The sequence below is a fragment of the Triticum dicoccoides genome, chromosome 5A (assembly GCF_002162155.2).
Source record: "Triticum dicoccoides isolate Atlit2015 ecotype Zavitan chromosome 5A, WEW_v2.0, whole genome shotgun sequence".
Classification (NCBI taxonomy): Eukaryota; Viridiplantae; Streptophyta; class Magnoliopsida; order Poales; family Poaceae; genus Triticum; species Triticum dicoccoides.
In genome coordinates, this window is record NC_041388.1 from 4,505,390 (window position 1) to 4,520,483 (window position 15,094).

At 45.1% G+C, this 15,094-nt stretch overlaps 2 protein-coding genes across 2 annotated transcripts in view; one reads left to right on the plus strand and one right to left on the minus strand.

Annotated features, from left to right (window-relative positions):
• Nucleotides 1-7,081: 7,081 nt before the first annotated feature.
• Nucleotides 7,082-12,503, plus strand: LOC119298734 (pentatricopeptide repeat-containing protein At1g18900-like). The gene is made up of 3 exons (XM_037576021.1): nt 7,082-7,394; nt 8,536-8,627; nt 9,653-12,503. Exon 3 carries the CDS (start codon nt 9,656-9,658, stop codon nt 12,203-12,205), a length of 2,550 nt encoding a protein of 849 aa, XP_037431918.1. The 5' UTR covers nt 7,082-7,394; nt 8,536-8,627; nt 9,653-9,655; the 3' UTR covers nt 12,206-12,503.
• A 333-nt stretch (nt 12,504-12,836) lies between these two features.
• Nucleotides 12,837-15,094, minus strand: part of LOC119298735 (uncharacterized protein YtfP-like) — a 4,079-nt gene continuing 1,821 nt past the window's right edge. The window contains exons 8-16 of the mRNA XM_037576022.1: nt 15,002-15,073; nt 14,831-14,930; nt 14,473-14,555; nt 13,917-13,994; nt 13,742-13,840; nt 13,594-13,644; nt 13,452-13,508; nt 13,338-13,379; nt 12,837-13,233 (exon numbers count right to left, since the gene is read on the minus strand). Coding sequence (XP_037431919.1) covers nt 13,129-13,233; nt 13,338-13,379; nt 13,452-13,508; nt 13,594-13,644; nt 13,742-13,840; nt 13,917-13,994; nt 14,473-14,555; nt 14,831-14,930; nt 15,002-15,073 — 687 coding nt within the window. The 3' untranslated portion in view covers nt 12,837-13,128. The remainder of the gene's footprint in view (nt 13,234-13,337; nt 13,380-13,451; nt 13,509-13,593; nt 13,645-13,741; nt 13,841-13,916; nt 13,995-14,472; nt 14,556-14,830; nt 14,931-15,001; nt 15,074-15,094) is intronic.

Here is a 15,094-nt window from a genome sequence, read left to right on the forward strand (position 1 = left end):
GCACGGGCCTGCTGCGCTGGGGCGAGAATGGAGGTGGCGGAAGGACTTGCGAAGGGAGAGAGGAAGAAGAAAGGAGGAGAAGAGAGCGCACTGCTTGGAAACCCCGAGGCGGCGATTTATAAGGGGCCGCTCCCGAGTGGCTGACCGGTAGGCCCAAACTATCCAGTCAAATCCCGCAGCAGACGCGCGCGCAGTACGTGGCGAAAAAGGCGACGCGGGGATCGAGGAGCTTCCGCTTTATCGTTTCCGATTACTGCGGCCGCTCCCGTCCCGCGCGCTTCCCAAAATCCGAAATCCCACGACATCCGCGGGCTGCAGAACAACTTGTCAAAACGGAAGACCCCGCCCGCGTCGACGCTCGGTATGTCACAAATAAAGAAATTCACTCGACGAAAGGCCTGGAATGGATCAAGGCGACTGAAAAAGGTTGGCAACGTCATCCGTGACGATTGACCCAAAACGAGGCGCTCACGTAGCCCAAAGAACCAGTCGGAAAGATCTCCAATTCTTTCCCCACTCTAACCTCGATCCATTCGGGGGCTAATGATGAATCCATGTACCTAGGGTAGGGCACGGACCTGTCCAAGGAGCCCTACCCTAGGACATCCCTAGGAGAAGTCACCTTTCAATCGACTTGAAGGTATCTCACTCGACGGGTTCAAGACACTCGACCAAGAAGCTACCACTCGACCATGAAGCTAGCCACTCGACCGCCAGGAGATCTGAAGTCACTTCGCAGGCAAACGGTCGGCTATTAAGTAGTCTTTATGGTCATTGTAGCACTCTATTAGGGGCGTTACCAGTAACGCCCAACCTTAAATGTACCTTAAACCCTGCATTACTGAGGGCAGGAGAGGGCCGGCGAACTCTATATAAGCCACCCCCCTCCTCAGTATGGAGGGTTCGCACCCCTGTTATTCACACGCCAGTAATCCAGTCGACCGCCTCCGGGCACCGAGACGTAGGGCTGTTACTTCCTCCGCTAAGGGCCTGAACTCGTACATCTTGGTGTGTTTACAACTTCCCAATAGCTGAGATCTAGCCTCTCCATACATACCCCCCTACATCACTGTGAGAGCTAGAACCACGACAGCACGCTGTGCGCCACTTGTCGCAACCTGGGAGTTTTCCCTTTTTTCGTAGATCCGTTTATTCAAAACGTTTTATCTTTTAAAACGTGCGTTCAAATTTTGAACTATTTTCACCATTGAATTCCTCGCGTCGAGATCTTCAGAACTAAATCCTATGTTGATAGGTTTGACGAACATTTTTTCATGAAAAAACCGGACGAAAAAAGCCGTGCGAAAAAACCGAACCGGGAGCACGGTTTTTTCCCTTTTCGTAAGAGGCACACCCGCGCCTCTCGCGAAATCACACCCGTGCTTCTCATGGAAGCAAAATCGTGAATCTCGTGGAAGAAAAAAACAGAAAACACGTTTTTTCCGTTTCCGAGAGGCACAGCCGTGACTCTCGCGAAAGTATAACCGTGACTCTCGCGGAAGCAAAATCGTGACTCTCATGAAAAAAAACATAAAACACATATTTTTTCCCTTTTTGAGAGGCACGGCCATGACTCTCGCGAAAGCACAACCATGCCTCTCGCGGAAGCAAAACCGTGACTCTCGCGAAAGAAAAAAAACAGAAAACGTGTTTTGTTTTTTCCTTTCCGAGAGGCACGGCTGTGACTCTCGCGAAAGCACAACTGTGCCTTTTGCGAAAGCAAAACCATGACTCTCGCGAAAGAAAAAAAACAGAAAACATATTTTTTTTCGTTTCCAAAAGGCATGTCGTGACTCTCGCTAAAGCACAACTGTGCCTCTCGCGAAAAAAACCATGACTTTCGCGAAAGAAAAAAATACGTTTTTTCACGGAATTTTTTTGATTTTTTTATCAAAAAGTTAAGGAAGACCGGGGGAAACCAAAACGTCGAAAAATCCAAAAAAACCATTTAAAAAGCCGAAAACGCGTGCGGAAAAATAAAAAGAATCCAGAGGAAGCGTCCAGAGCGCGACACGTGGCGAATGGCTGAGAGCGCGCCAAGTGGCGTTGATCGTTGTGCTCGTTAACTAGTTGCTCCCGCCTTAAGCATATGCTCGCTTAGCAGACGCTCACGTAGCAGCCTCGTGTGGGCCGGCCCAGCTAGCACGCTCACACCTTCTCTTCTTCGATCGCTCGCTCCTTCCCTTCGAGCACGTTTCGTTCGTTCGTTGTTTTGTTTTTCTTTGCTGTTTGTCCCTTCGTTAACAAAACTAAAAAACTCATGGATCTAAAAAAATACAAATTTAAAAAACAGTTCACGAATTTGAAAAAGCTCATCAACTCTAGAAAATGTTAATCAAATTTGAACACAAAATTGAAAAAAGTTCATCAGATTTGAAAAATGTTCATCAAAAACGAAAAAAAAGTTCATCAGATTCGAACAAAGTTCATCGAAGTTAAAGAAAAGTTCATCAATTATGGAAACAGTTCATTGAATTTGTAAACAAAAAGTTCGTCCATTTTCAGAAAAAAAATGTGAAGAAAGAAAATTTCTCAGATTCGAAAAAAAGGGAAAAAGGAAAAGAAGAAAGGATAGAAAAGATGTAAGTTATCACATCAGGTTATGTGGCACGTCTGTTGTTGCAACGTTTCACGAAGTGGGAGGTTGAGGGTTCGATTCTGTGTTGAGCTCCCTTTTTTGCGTTATAAAACATATACTCCCTCCTTCCATCTATATAGGGCCTAATGCATTTTTCAAGGCTAACTTTAATCAAATATTAGAGTAATAATGCATTTTTCGAGGCTAACTTTGATCAAATATTAGAGTAATAATATATGACATGTAACTTACATAAAGCACATCGTTAAATTCGTGTGTGAAAGGAGCTTTCAATGATATAAATTTCACATTGTGCATGTCATGTACTATTAATCTTGTCAATAATTAAAAGCGGTCTTAAAAATGTATTAGGTCCTATATAGATGGAAGGGGGGAGTACCGGATATAGGCCCGTTAATACCGAAGAAGGGAGGGAGGGGGGTGCACCCGTTTGTAGAAATAGCTGTATCGGGCGCAAAAGACGCCAAATAGGATTTGGCTCCCATTAGCCCTATATTAAGTCCGTAAGCGTCTTATCGACGACCTTTCGTTCAAGCATGGTAAATTTAGGCTGGCCCTTTGACATGTGCATTAATTCAATTAAATTGGATTTTTCCTAAAATAACATAATGCATTAACTCATTCAAATATTTCTCAAAAAATAACATATTCAAATCAAGTCTTAAGAAAATCTCAACTAAATTAAAATTTTACTTGCCTTCCACTACTTACACCCAAATCTTATCAATTTTTACCAAAACATCGACTATAATCAAATTTGGCCGGTCCATTTGACACGTACATGTGTTTTTCTTTTTTTTTCTATGACCAACATATTATTTTGTGTTCGGCATACTATTAGAATTGGGTAAACCTGCATCATCGATTTTTTTTCTATCCCATTAATTTATTTAAACTGGGTTTTTAGTTCACTGATCTTCTTAATCCGATTTTTATATGCCAAACTTAGTAATATTGTTATGGAAAGGAATCAATCACGATGATCTCTAATCGATCTTTAAAGATTAAATCTATGTAAAGTAATCAACCGGTTCAACCCCTACCAGGCAGAACTTTTCTATGACAAGGCAACATTTCTCTGCTACTTAAAAAAAAGAGTAGTGTTCCTTTTACTGTTAGGCAGAACTCTTCGTCAGCCGGTTCAACCCCTACCACCATGTCCCTTCATCTACTTTTTCTGTCCAGCCGGTTTTTTGTCCCACCACGCCTTATTTAACTGCATATTATCGTACACCGCTCAATCACATTAATACCTTCCCATATGCCATTCAATCACATTAATTAAACCTTCCCATACCTTGTTCTTTCTTTAACACAATATAAATGCAAGCGCTCTCTCGCAAAAAAAAAAAAATGCAAGCGCTCATATAAACACGCATACACTCATCCTGTGAACGTACACATCATATCCCTATGAGAATCTCTGAGAGACTGAGCCGCCAAATACAGAGTTAACCATATGTCTCCGTGATGCTCCATTTGCTATAGTTAACTCTGTATGAACAGAGACATATGGTTAATTTCAAGTTTCTAACTAACATTTTGTGTAGATATAATAATACGCGTGGAAGTAAACCGAGAAGAAACTCAAATGTCAAGAATTAATAGTGACAAACTATTGGCCAGTTATCAGTCCAACAACAAATTTTCAGCAACACCAACAACAGACCAACATTTTGGATACCTAAATCCATTTTTCAGGCTAAGGGAGTGCATTGGAAGCAGGGAGAGAGAAGATACATGCAACCATTTTTTTTCTTCTGTTTTTACAACATACCTAAAACTGGATACCCAAACCTTAAAAAAAAAGTAAAGATACTGCCGAAGACGGGGAGGGTGTGAATCGGCCAGGACGATGGTTGAATCAACGCGTGGCGGCCGAAGCGGGTCGCCTGGGCCTAGACGCTCGCCACAGACTAACGGAATGCATCGGAAGGGAGACAATGGTTGAACGACGGCAGCATGCCCAAGCTCCGCAAGCTTGCCTTCTTTGCACGGGCTCATCCAAATCGACCGTGGAGGGGAGCGGCACGGAGGCTGAACAGCTACTCCAGTTATCTCTTGCCCAATTAACCAAGTTAATTACCAAGAGTATCATCCTTTCGATGAGAGTATCACGTTAATTATGAAAAGTATCATTCTTTGGATAGAAGGACCGTGCTATTAATTATGAAAAATATAATCGAGCGTTGGCCGACAAGATCATGTTATTAATTATAAAAGGTATCGTCGAGCGGCAGACTGAATGATCACTACTACAATACGTATGGCCCTGTTACAACGCATAGCACATGCCGGTTTACGGCGAAATTCACCGCGGAAGCTTGAGCAGCAAGGCAGGGCCTCGCCGAACTTGAACTTGGTCAATTCTCCCCCCGCAAAAAGCAAAAAGAAAAAAAGAAAAAAAGGAAAAACTTGGTCAATTCTCCGTGCTGCTGTGCTGCAGCCTGCAGACAGGATATTCGCCTGCTCGGCTCGGCCGGTATGTATTGCATGTCCATCCAAGAAATAATAAGCTACCGGACGAACGGCCAATAGGACTGCGACAAGCGCAATCTATTCCAGGTGGGAAATACTAATAGCATGTTTTGCATAGGGCTTTCGTGCGAAATATGCATCCGTGCTAGAGCCAGCCAGCCATGTACTGTTTTGATTTGGACGGTGACATGGGTGGATGGAAGGAACTCACACGTGTGTGTAATGCATGCAACAGAAAATGAAGCGACTCGTGGAGGAATGTAGGCCGTGGGTGAGTGAGGGGGCACATCACCAGATATTTTACTACTCTCTCTGTAAACTAATATAAAAGCATTTAGATCATTATTTTAGTATTCTAAACGTTCTTATATTAGTTTACGGAGGGAGTACTAACTAATACTCCCTCTATTCCAAAATAAATGACTTAATTTTGTACTAGTTTTAGTACAAAGTTCAGTCAGTTATTTCGAAACGAAGGGAGTACATTTCTTATTGTTTCTCATATAACCTTTTTGCTTCACGAGCTAGCTTCTTTCTTTTGGTTTTCTTTAAGGATCTTTTCTTTTGGTTTCATGCATTGCCAACCACCGATTTCTCACGGCCCAAATCTGAACACACGTCCTAAAAGGCGAACACACGTTCTCATGCACGCGTTCATTTGTGTCTATTTTTCCTTTTTCTTTTGCGGGGACATTCATTTGTACCTTATATGACTACATTTTCTTTTATCTTTACTACTTCATCCGCAAAAGAAATATCATACTACAAAATTCAAAAAAAAAGAATATCATACTACTTCACTTGTCTATCAAAATTGTTGTTGAAATTTCTGCCCATGACCTCGCCACTCGCAGCCCCCACCCGATGACCATCGTCGCCGTCCTCTAGACTCTCAGATATATCTACCTCCTCGCTCTGTTGTCCGTAACCGATCCGTCGCATCCGGTACACATCCATGGGTTGTTGCAATCAAACATACTTGGATCGTGTAGGATTCGAATGAGCAAGACACGAGGCCCTTATTTTCTCCCGTGTCCTTAAGCGGCGACGCAGGTGTGGCTCATCCTCTGCCTCGGCCGCCCCCACGTCCATGGACCTCATTTGGGACACCCTAACTCCGGCCGGCCTCAACACCAACATCACGCCTACCGTCGGCCTCACCATCTTTTGAAAAAAAAATTGGGATTCTCACAATGCCGTGTGTTTCCACCATGAGCGTCTCTTGTTGTCATTCTTCTTAGGAGTATCATCTGAAACTGCGCGGTTTGGTTAAAGATCCTTATGACTTTTTGAGGGATGCATTTAGGTCGGGATCCTCTTTGCTAATGATTGTTAACTTTTATCTTTCTCTACTAATGCTACTTGAATATGAAATAAGATTCTTCCTGCCTGGCTCCGTACCGGTGATGTTTCAAGCGTCGTCAAAAGGGCGTGTGGAGGCGTGTCTTCGGTGAATCTTGCATGATCTGATCGGTGTTTGTCTTTGATCGATCCGTCTGGATCCGTTATTCGTCGTCTCATTTGCGTGTCTGCAGGTTGGATCATCCGCTTCTCTTCATCGACGACGGTTGATGTTTCGATGCGCTGATCATATGGGGCCTTAGCACGACGACCTCCCGACTGTCTACCACAATAACGTTTGTCCTGCTCCGACGATGGAGAGGCGATGACGACGACGCGCCTTCGGCTCGCTCCAGTGCTTCTAGTTGTCGCTAGGTGGTCTACGGATCTGGATGCAAATTTTACTTCTGATGTTCCTTGTACGACCCGACAGATAATGAATAGATCGAAAGTTTTTTTGAAAAACAAAAAGTTTTACGGCAAGCATTTGTTAATTTGTTATGGTATCATTCGGCCCTTATGATATTTTTGGATAATAATCGGATAAGGAAGCGTCCGAGAAGCTCGCGGGCGCTGACCGTCTTGACTTGCGAAGGAAGTTGCGTGTCCCCTCCTTTTTGCACATACCCCCTCCATCCTCCCCATGTCGTCACCAAACGATCCTCCATCCAGTTCCCCTCCCATCAGCGGCGCCCGCCACCCACCCGTGCGCCGCCCCGCCGAAAGCAGAGATCTTTCCGGAGATCCCCCACGATCGCCGCGCGCACACCAACAAATCCGGCCTCCCGAATCTCCCCGCCGCCTCCCTCGATCGCGCACTCCTCTCTCCAACCTACCACCGCCGCCGCCCTCCTCACAGCCGCAGGAGGGATCGCCTGACCCGGGGGGAGAAGGCGACGTCGCCGCCGGCCACGGCCAGGGCACGCCGCCGCCGGGTCGCCTTCCCTTCCTCTCGCGTCGGATGCCCCGTCTCAAGGTGAGAGAAAAGGATCTGCTTTCACTGCTCACGCGCGCCATTGCTACTGCTTCCGCCACAGGGGATTCTGCGAATGTCCTGTCCTCGGGATAACGCGTCGCGGTGGCCGGTGGCCTGCCTTCGCCGCCACCTACCCCCGCAACCCTCTTTCCCGCCCGGCCGCCCTCTGCAGCCCGGGGGTGGGCTGCGTCAGCCCTAATTCCCCAGCCCAGCCCGGCCACCGAGAAGAGGGCCGCCCTCTTGTGTTCTTGCTAGTACCAGTACGCCAAACCGGTTGATTGAATCCCCACAAGCCGCGAAGGTCAAATTTTTTGTTTCCAGCAACAACCACCAAAAAATCATGTTTCCCCCCTTTGCATTCAGCTCTCACACACGAGCTCCCATTTTTGGACTATTACACCGATTGATGTACCCAATGATGTGGCAGTATTATCCCCTATCAAACCTTAGCTCAGAGAACAAACCTTTCCCCTGTTATTCGTAGCATCTTTGTGGAAACGATCTTTTAGAGAGAATCATCTTGGATCAGGACAGTCGGACACCAATGGTTCTGCAAACGGATCAATTTGCCCTTTGTTCAGGACTTGTTTCCGTGCTTCGGTATCACCATTTTGGCTTATACAAGTTGAAGGTTTCAAGCTAAGGCGCAGCAGGGGTCTAGATTATGGAATTATTCTTGAGCTCTCATCCAACTAGAGCCCTGCAGATAGCCTTGACTAGGCCAAACATTGGGGGATTTTTCGGGTTAGACTGTAAATCCAACATCAATTTTGTAGTCGAAGCTAAAATCCAGTAAAGCTGACTTCTGATTGGCCGTGACAGCCACCCATTTGGCAGAAGGAACTCTCTGTTTCTGAAGAAAGTTTCACTAAGAACTGCACTTTTAGCTTAGTAAACGAAGTTGTTGCCTGTTCATCATTTGGTTTCTGCTTCGGACATCCATAAGCTTTTCACCATGCAGAAATAGGAGAGGTAATAACACAAGTTAGGTTAACTATATAAGGCACTTGTTTTGCTGTACATAATCTACTGGGCCAATTGAGTTCATGCTACTACTGATTTGATTTACAGCTAATAAAATAATGCATCCTAGTAAGCAGTATAGTGCTATACACAAATTTTGACCACATTTTTTTTGCAGGTCTGCCAATGAGGGCCAACATGGAGCTCTTTGGTTGGTAGAAGTCGACATATATAGGCATTCTTGAAATTTGTTGATTAATTTATTAACCAGTAAGTCCCTCCCTCCCTCCCCAACATACATTTCTTCATTTACGCATGCTGGTAAACCTTCTATGAGTTGCCGACATACATTTTTACTTTTATGCATACTACTCCGTCCGTCCCAAAATAAACGTCAATCAGCGACACTTATTTTGGGACGGAGGGAGTATTAAATTATATCCTTGACAGTACATAATATCATTCTCTCTCGTCTTCTTAAAAGACAAAAGATATGACTAGATGAGGGACGAGCACATGAAAGGAGTCAAGAAATCGCATTAAGCTTGTAGCCCATTTATGCACCATATCTAGCTTCAAACTTTTTCTAGTTAAACACTACCTTGTTGTCTATCTAATTGTATATTGTTATGCTTCTCATTTGAATGAAAAGGGTCTTCCAAAATGCAACTGGGTAAGCAATTACATCGCTAAAATAACCTTAGCTAAAATGGAGCACCATAATATGGTGTTTTATTTATATATTCAATTTGGGCCAACTGCAAAATGGAGCACCATAATATGGTGTCTGTATATTCAATTTGGGCCAACTGCATGGAAAATATTTTTTGCAATATCCATTGCTAAATTAATCGTAACAAGCAAGGCTAGATGTAATTCTCGAACTTAATACCTACATTACTTGGTCATTATGCAGTGTACTGCATGCTAGCATTCATCGCGCAGTCTGATTCTTTTATACCAACAGTATTGAAAAAACCCTGTTGTCGAACTTGTAAATATGTTTTAGACTTTTGTTTATTGGTTAACGGTCACGATTGTATCACAGACAAGAAGTTGCAAGCTTTCTGCGTTCACTTGATAATATTCATGTCCTGTTCTCTGTAGCTTATTTTTCCTTGTGGCTTGTACTGTTTCTGCGATTCTTGTGTCTTTGATTATAATAGTCCATCGAAACAAATGTTGTCATGCATGACCTTGGTTTTTTTTATCCAGATTATGAAAGCATAACCTCTTATTTATGTAAAATAAAAGGTTGTTCTAGTTGATAACACTATGTAAACTTTATATTGCAGTTCATGTTGAGGGCAAAGCAACTCAGCACGCTAACCCAGTGTGCACGGTCCTTCTATCTTAGTGGGTCAAGGTGTGGTAGCGCGGATGGAGCTTCGTGCACGTGCCCTGATGATGACACTTGTGGTTCAAAGAGGCAGACTGCGAGTGCTATCGAGCGCAGATCTTCTGTGAAGGCTCAGCCTCTGTCTGCGCAGCATGTTGCTGGTAGTGCTGCTGGATACCCAGCTCAAGCTGTTAATGTCATTCCTTCCACCTCATCTCCAGACAAGGAGCCAGCATCAAGCAACAGAAGTAACCATCCTGGTAACCGTCAGGTTCAAGGAAATAATTATGTGCAGCCATCTAAGCAGGCCGCCAGGGGCATTTCTCAGTCGGGAATTGCAGGAGCTGGTGTGTATAATGAGTTGGTAAATTTGAAGTCCTCCTCGAATAATGGAAGCACTAACCAAGTTCCACAGGCTGGTGCCAGCTATTCTAGCAAGCCATTATCTGGTGGCCAGTCTTCTAATAACAAGGCAAATAATCAGCATAGCCATGCTGGGGCAAATACCCCTTCCATGCAAATTGATTTTGGGAAGGGGGACTCAAGATCTGGATACGCAAAGCCAAAGCAGAATTTCTCGGGGCCAGCGGCTGCAGTTTCCGGTTCACCATCACAAATAAGGAATCAAAGGCATCCTAATCAAGGCCACTCAAATTACCATTCTAATAGTAGTCCCAATTCAGATGGCAGGTGGGCTGGAGTTCAAACTCGCAACTTCTCAGCTCCAACTGTTTATAGTGGTCCCTCTGACAAATCTCAGGGCCCTTTAGTAGGAACAATAAAAGGTCATGGCGGAGGACCGCAGTCTAATTTAAGATCACTGAAGTCATTGCGGGCAGTCGAACAGTACTACCATACGCTGCAGCAGATGAAGTGGGGTCCCATGACGGAACATGTTCTTGATAATCTCCGTTGCAAGATTGACGCGTTCCAGGCTAATCAAGTGCTGAAGCTGCTTCATGACCACAATATCGCGCTCGGTTTCTTCCATTGGTTGAAGCGGCAGCCAGGGTTCAAGCATGACGGCCATACCTACACCACCATGATAGGGATCCTCGGACAGGCAAAGCAGTTTGGCACGATGAGAAAGCTTCTCGATGAGATGAGCTTGGTAAACTGCAAGCCAACTGTGGTGACATACAACAGAATAATACACGCGTATGGCCGTGCAAACTTTCTAAGGGAGGCTGTTAAGGTCTTCGAGGAGATGGAGGGAGCTGGTTACGAGCCTGATCGCGTCACATACTGCACACTGATTGATATCCATGCTAAGTCAGGGTACCTGGAAGTGGCCATGGATCTGTATGGCAGGATGCAAGAAGTCGGCCTGTCGCCCGATACCTTCACCTACAGCGCCATGGTGAATTGCCTTGGAAAAGGGGGCCAGCTGGCGGCCGCCTACAAGCTTTTCTGCGAGATGATCGGGAACGGGTGCAAGCCCAACCTGGTTACCTACAACATAATAATCGCCCTGCAGGCCAAGGCAAGAAACTACGACAATGTCGTGAAGCTGTACAAAGACATGCAGATCGCCGGATTCCGCCCCGACAAGATAACCTACAGCATCGTCATGGAGGTTCTTGGTCACTGTGGTCATCTGGACGAGGCTGAGGCTGTGTTCCTCGAGATGAGGCGCGACTGGGCTCCTGACGAGCCCGTGTATGGTCTTCTGGTGGACCTCTGGGGCAAGGCCGGCAATGTTGACAAGGCGTTAGGGTGGTACCATGCGATGCTCCAGGATGGTTTGCAGCCCAATGTGCCCACCTGCAATTCCCTACTCAGTGCTTTCCTCAAGCTCAACAGGTTCCAGGACGCCTACAGCGTGCTCCAGAACATGCTTGCGCAGGGGCTCGTTCCGTCTCTCCAGACATACACCTTGCTGCTCAGCTGCTGCACCGATGCTCATGCGCAGATGGGGCTATGCTGCCAGCTCATGGCGATCACCGGACACCCCGCCCACATGTTCTTGCTGTACCTGCCCGACGCCGAGCCCGGCGGCGAGAACGTGAGGGACCACGCCAGGTATTTCCTGGACATGATGCACAGCGAGGACCGGGAGAGCAAGAGGGGCATAATGGACGCCGTGATAGACTTCCTGCACAAGTCCGGCCTCAAGGAGGAGGCCGGCTTCATCTGGGAGGTGGCCGCGCAGAAGAACGTCTACCCAGACTCCGTCAGGGAGAAGAGCTCCTCCTACTGGCTCATCAACCTCCACCTCATGTCCGAGGGCACCGCCGTCACCGCTCTCTCCAGGACGCTCGCCTGGTTCCACAGGCAGATGCTGCTCATGGGCTCCTGCCCCGAGAGGATCGACATCGTCACCGGCTGGGGGAGGAGGAGCAGGGTCACCGGCTCGTCGCTGGTCCGCCAGTCCATTGAGAAGCTTCTGCATCTCTTCCAGTTCCCGCTCTTCGCCGCCCGCGGCAACACCGGCTGCTTTGTCGGGTGCGGGGAGCCGCTCAGTCAGTGGCTGCACAACCCCTATGTCGAGCGCATGCATTTGCTCTAGTCAGTTCTTAATTAGGGCCTGCTTCTTCTGCTAGGTTACGTTATGTATCATCAGGAATAAACACTTTTTAGCTAGCTGATGAACAGGTGCAGTTTTGTGGATCAACCATTCTCTTTGATGAAGGAAGCATCTGTTCTAGTTTCGTCGCCTGTAGCATGTGTGTGTTAAGAAAATGTAGTGACGGTTGAGTTCTTATGTTTCCAAACTTTTTTATCTGTGATGTGATGAGAACATTTAGACATTGCATTGTTGCATTCTGAATTAGACAATGACTTATGTTGCTGTAGCTGTAAGTTCCAATCCAACCTTCTGGAAAGCAATGCATCGGTCTTCTGATTGTTACACCAAAGTTTGCATCAATTCAGGAACTTGCTTCACAGCAAAATTGCTGCTACGATGCGACGAACGAGTAGTCGATGTACCTTTCTGAATCTTGGTTGTGTGTAATTTCATCTGTTATAGTTTCATCTGTAGCGAGTGTGCGGACATTTAGGGACTGCATTGTTGCATCCTGATTGTTTAAAAAGAACATTAAGAAATTCTTTCGCAACAAAAGGAACATCAAGAAATTGATTTGTTGCATTCTTGATTAGACAATGAGAATTGTTCTATGTTTCAGTAGACCAGGTACTGTAGCTCAGGAAAAGCAATGAATGCACTGGGTATATTGATCTTCTGATTCTTACTGCCAAGTTTACAAGGATTCACAAGTTGCTCAACTAGGATCTTACTCCATTACAAAATTGTCGCTACAAGACGACGATACAGTTACTCGATGTGAATCTTGGTTATCTTTGCTTCTTTTTTAGCTACAATACTGTGGACTAGCAGCTAAGCTACACTCTCAAGTTTTTACAAAGTTACTCAGCCAGTAAGAACTAAGAATCCTTGAATCCCTCCTTGTCATGATTTCATACATGTCCTTAAGATCCTTGTAGTTGCAAACAGGCTTGCTCTTCTTTGAGAATGCTGTTTGATGCCAATGTGCCAATGCTTGTCCCAGCTATATGCCCACCAGTCCATGCATTCTGTGCAAAACAAAGAGAAAATGCCAGTTGAAACCTTGTGTTCTCACTTCAAAAGTTTTTACTAATTCACTGCTCTCCAGGAAGAGAAAATATCTGCTCCTTACCTGAAAATTGAATCCGCCCGTGACCCCGTCGACGTTAAGTACCTACAGCAAGATCACACTCTGTAAGATAAGATGACCAGAGGGTTGCAAGTTCAAGAACAGTTGTGCTGTTACCTCTCCTGCAAAGAACAGATTGGGCTGCTTCTTGCTTTCCATGGTGCTAAGCGATATCTTTACAACAGATGAACAAGTTGAAATTTTCGTTAGTTGAACCATGTTTGTGAAAACTGCCATTAAGTTGTCGACTAATAGATACCTCTGAAAGTGGAACACCTCCAGCTGTCACAAATTCATCTTTGAATTGACCCTACATATGACGATGAGGGAACATCAGTGAGCACAGATACATCAAAAAACCGCTATCGAGCTTTTCAGGTGATATACTTAAGATATCACGCACATACCTTCCCAACAACCTCAAACATCCACTGTTTTAAGCGAAGGGCTATCGCATTTAGATGACTTTTTGGCACGGTGGCCCAGTGCATGTCACCATCTAAACTCTGCAAGAGAAAACTTCGACTGAGTAAAACATCAAATTAAGGGGCTGAGTAAGGACCAGGATTCAGCTACTGCAACCTCTTGTTCTAGAAGGAATCCCCAAAACCTCTTCACCAGACCAAACTCCTTGGGAAAGGCGTTATTTACTTTGTTCTTCTGCAGAGATTAAAAAAAAATCTTAGTACAGCTTCACCATAATGTTTTACAAGGAAAACCGGAATATTCAGGGAATATTTCTGTGACAAAATTACATAAATCATACAAAACACTCCCTCCGTCCGGAAATACTTGTTGGAGAAATGGATACAAGTATTTCTGGACGGAGGTTGGTTAAAGCACCCCAACATGACAGATAAAACAGAATATTGTAAAGGTGGCTATAAGTATCTGTATCTGCAGTAGCAAATCTTCATTAAAATTGAACTCAGAAAGCCTAATAAGGGAGGCATATAAAGAAACAGAAAGCTATGCCCATCTTGTTGAAGGCATTTACAAGAACTGGTCGATTAATTTATTAAAGCAAGAGGCATTCAAAAGCAGAGTTAAAAATTTAAAACTCGGATTCTCTATTTCTAAAAAGAACTCAGACTCTCTCAGATGAAGACATTAACGAAGGATAGGGAAAGATCAGAACCGCATGTTGGTCTTTGTGCTGGAATAGGATCCGCTTCACGTCCTCGATGTGAATGTCCGGTATGAAGTCAACCACAAGCTTTGCTGTGTTGAAAGAAATATACATATTCCAACAAGAGAAGTGGATGAGTTCGACAATATCTTTTACTCCCTCCGTTCCACAATACAAGACGTTTTTGCAAGCTTGTGGGACAGAGGGAGTAGATCTTACATGCTGTTTTAAGATACTATTGTAATGGAAAGTTTCATGTGATTGATGGAACACAAAATGCACAAGCTGAAGAAACAAAACACTAGATCCAGCTATGTTCCGTATTAAAAATGTAGTGCCATTCGTGTACAATTTCTTCGGGCCTCACCTTGGTACTTGTCCTGATATAGTTCACGTGCTCCCCATGCAGACAATCGAAGAACAACAGGGCCACTAAGCCCCCAATGTGTAACCAACATAGGTCCAGTCTGCAATGGGCAAACAATTGATGTAAGCAAACATCTATGACGGAGCCTATTGCTGAAGGTGGTCGGCTCACCTGAGTTAACTCAGGAGCGCTTTTCTGAATGCCATCTAGCATCAGCTTTGCCGTGACCCTTGTGAACGAAACCTACATGACAAGAGACAAAAA

Coding starts and splice junctions, on each gene's coding strand:
- LOC119298734 (XM_037576021.1), top strand. CDS start 9,656: ATGTTGAGGGCAAAGCAACTCAGCACGCTAACCCAGTGTGCACGGTCC.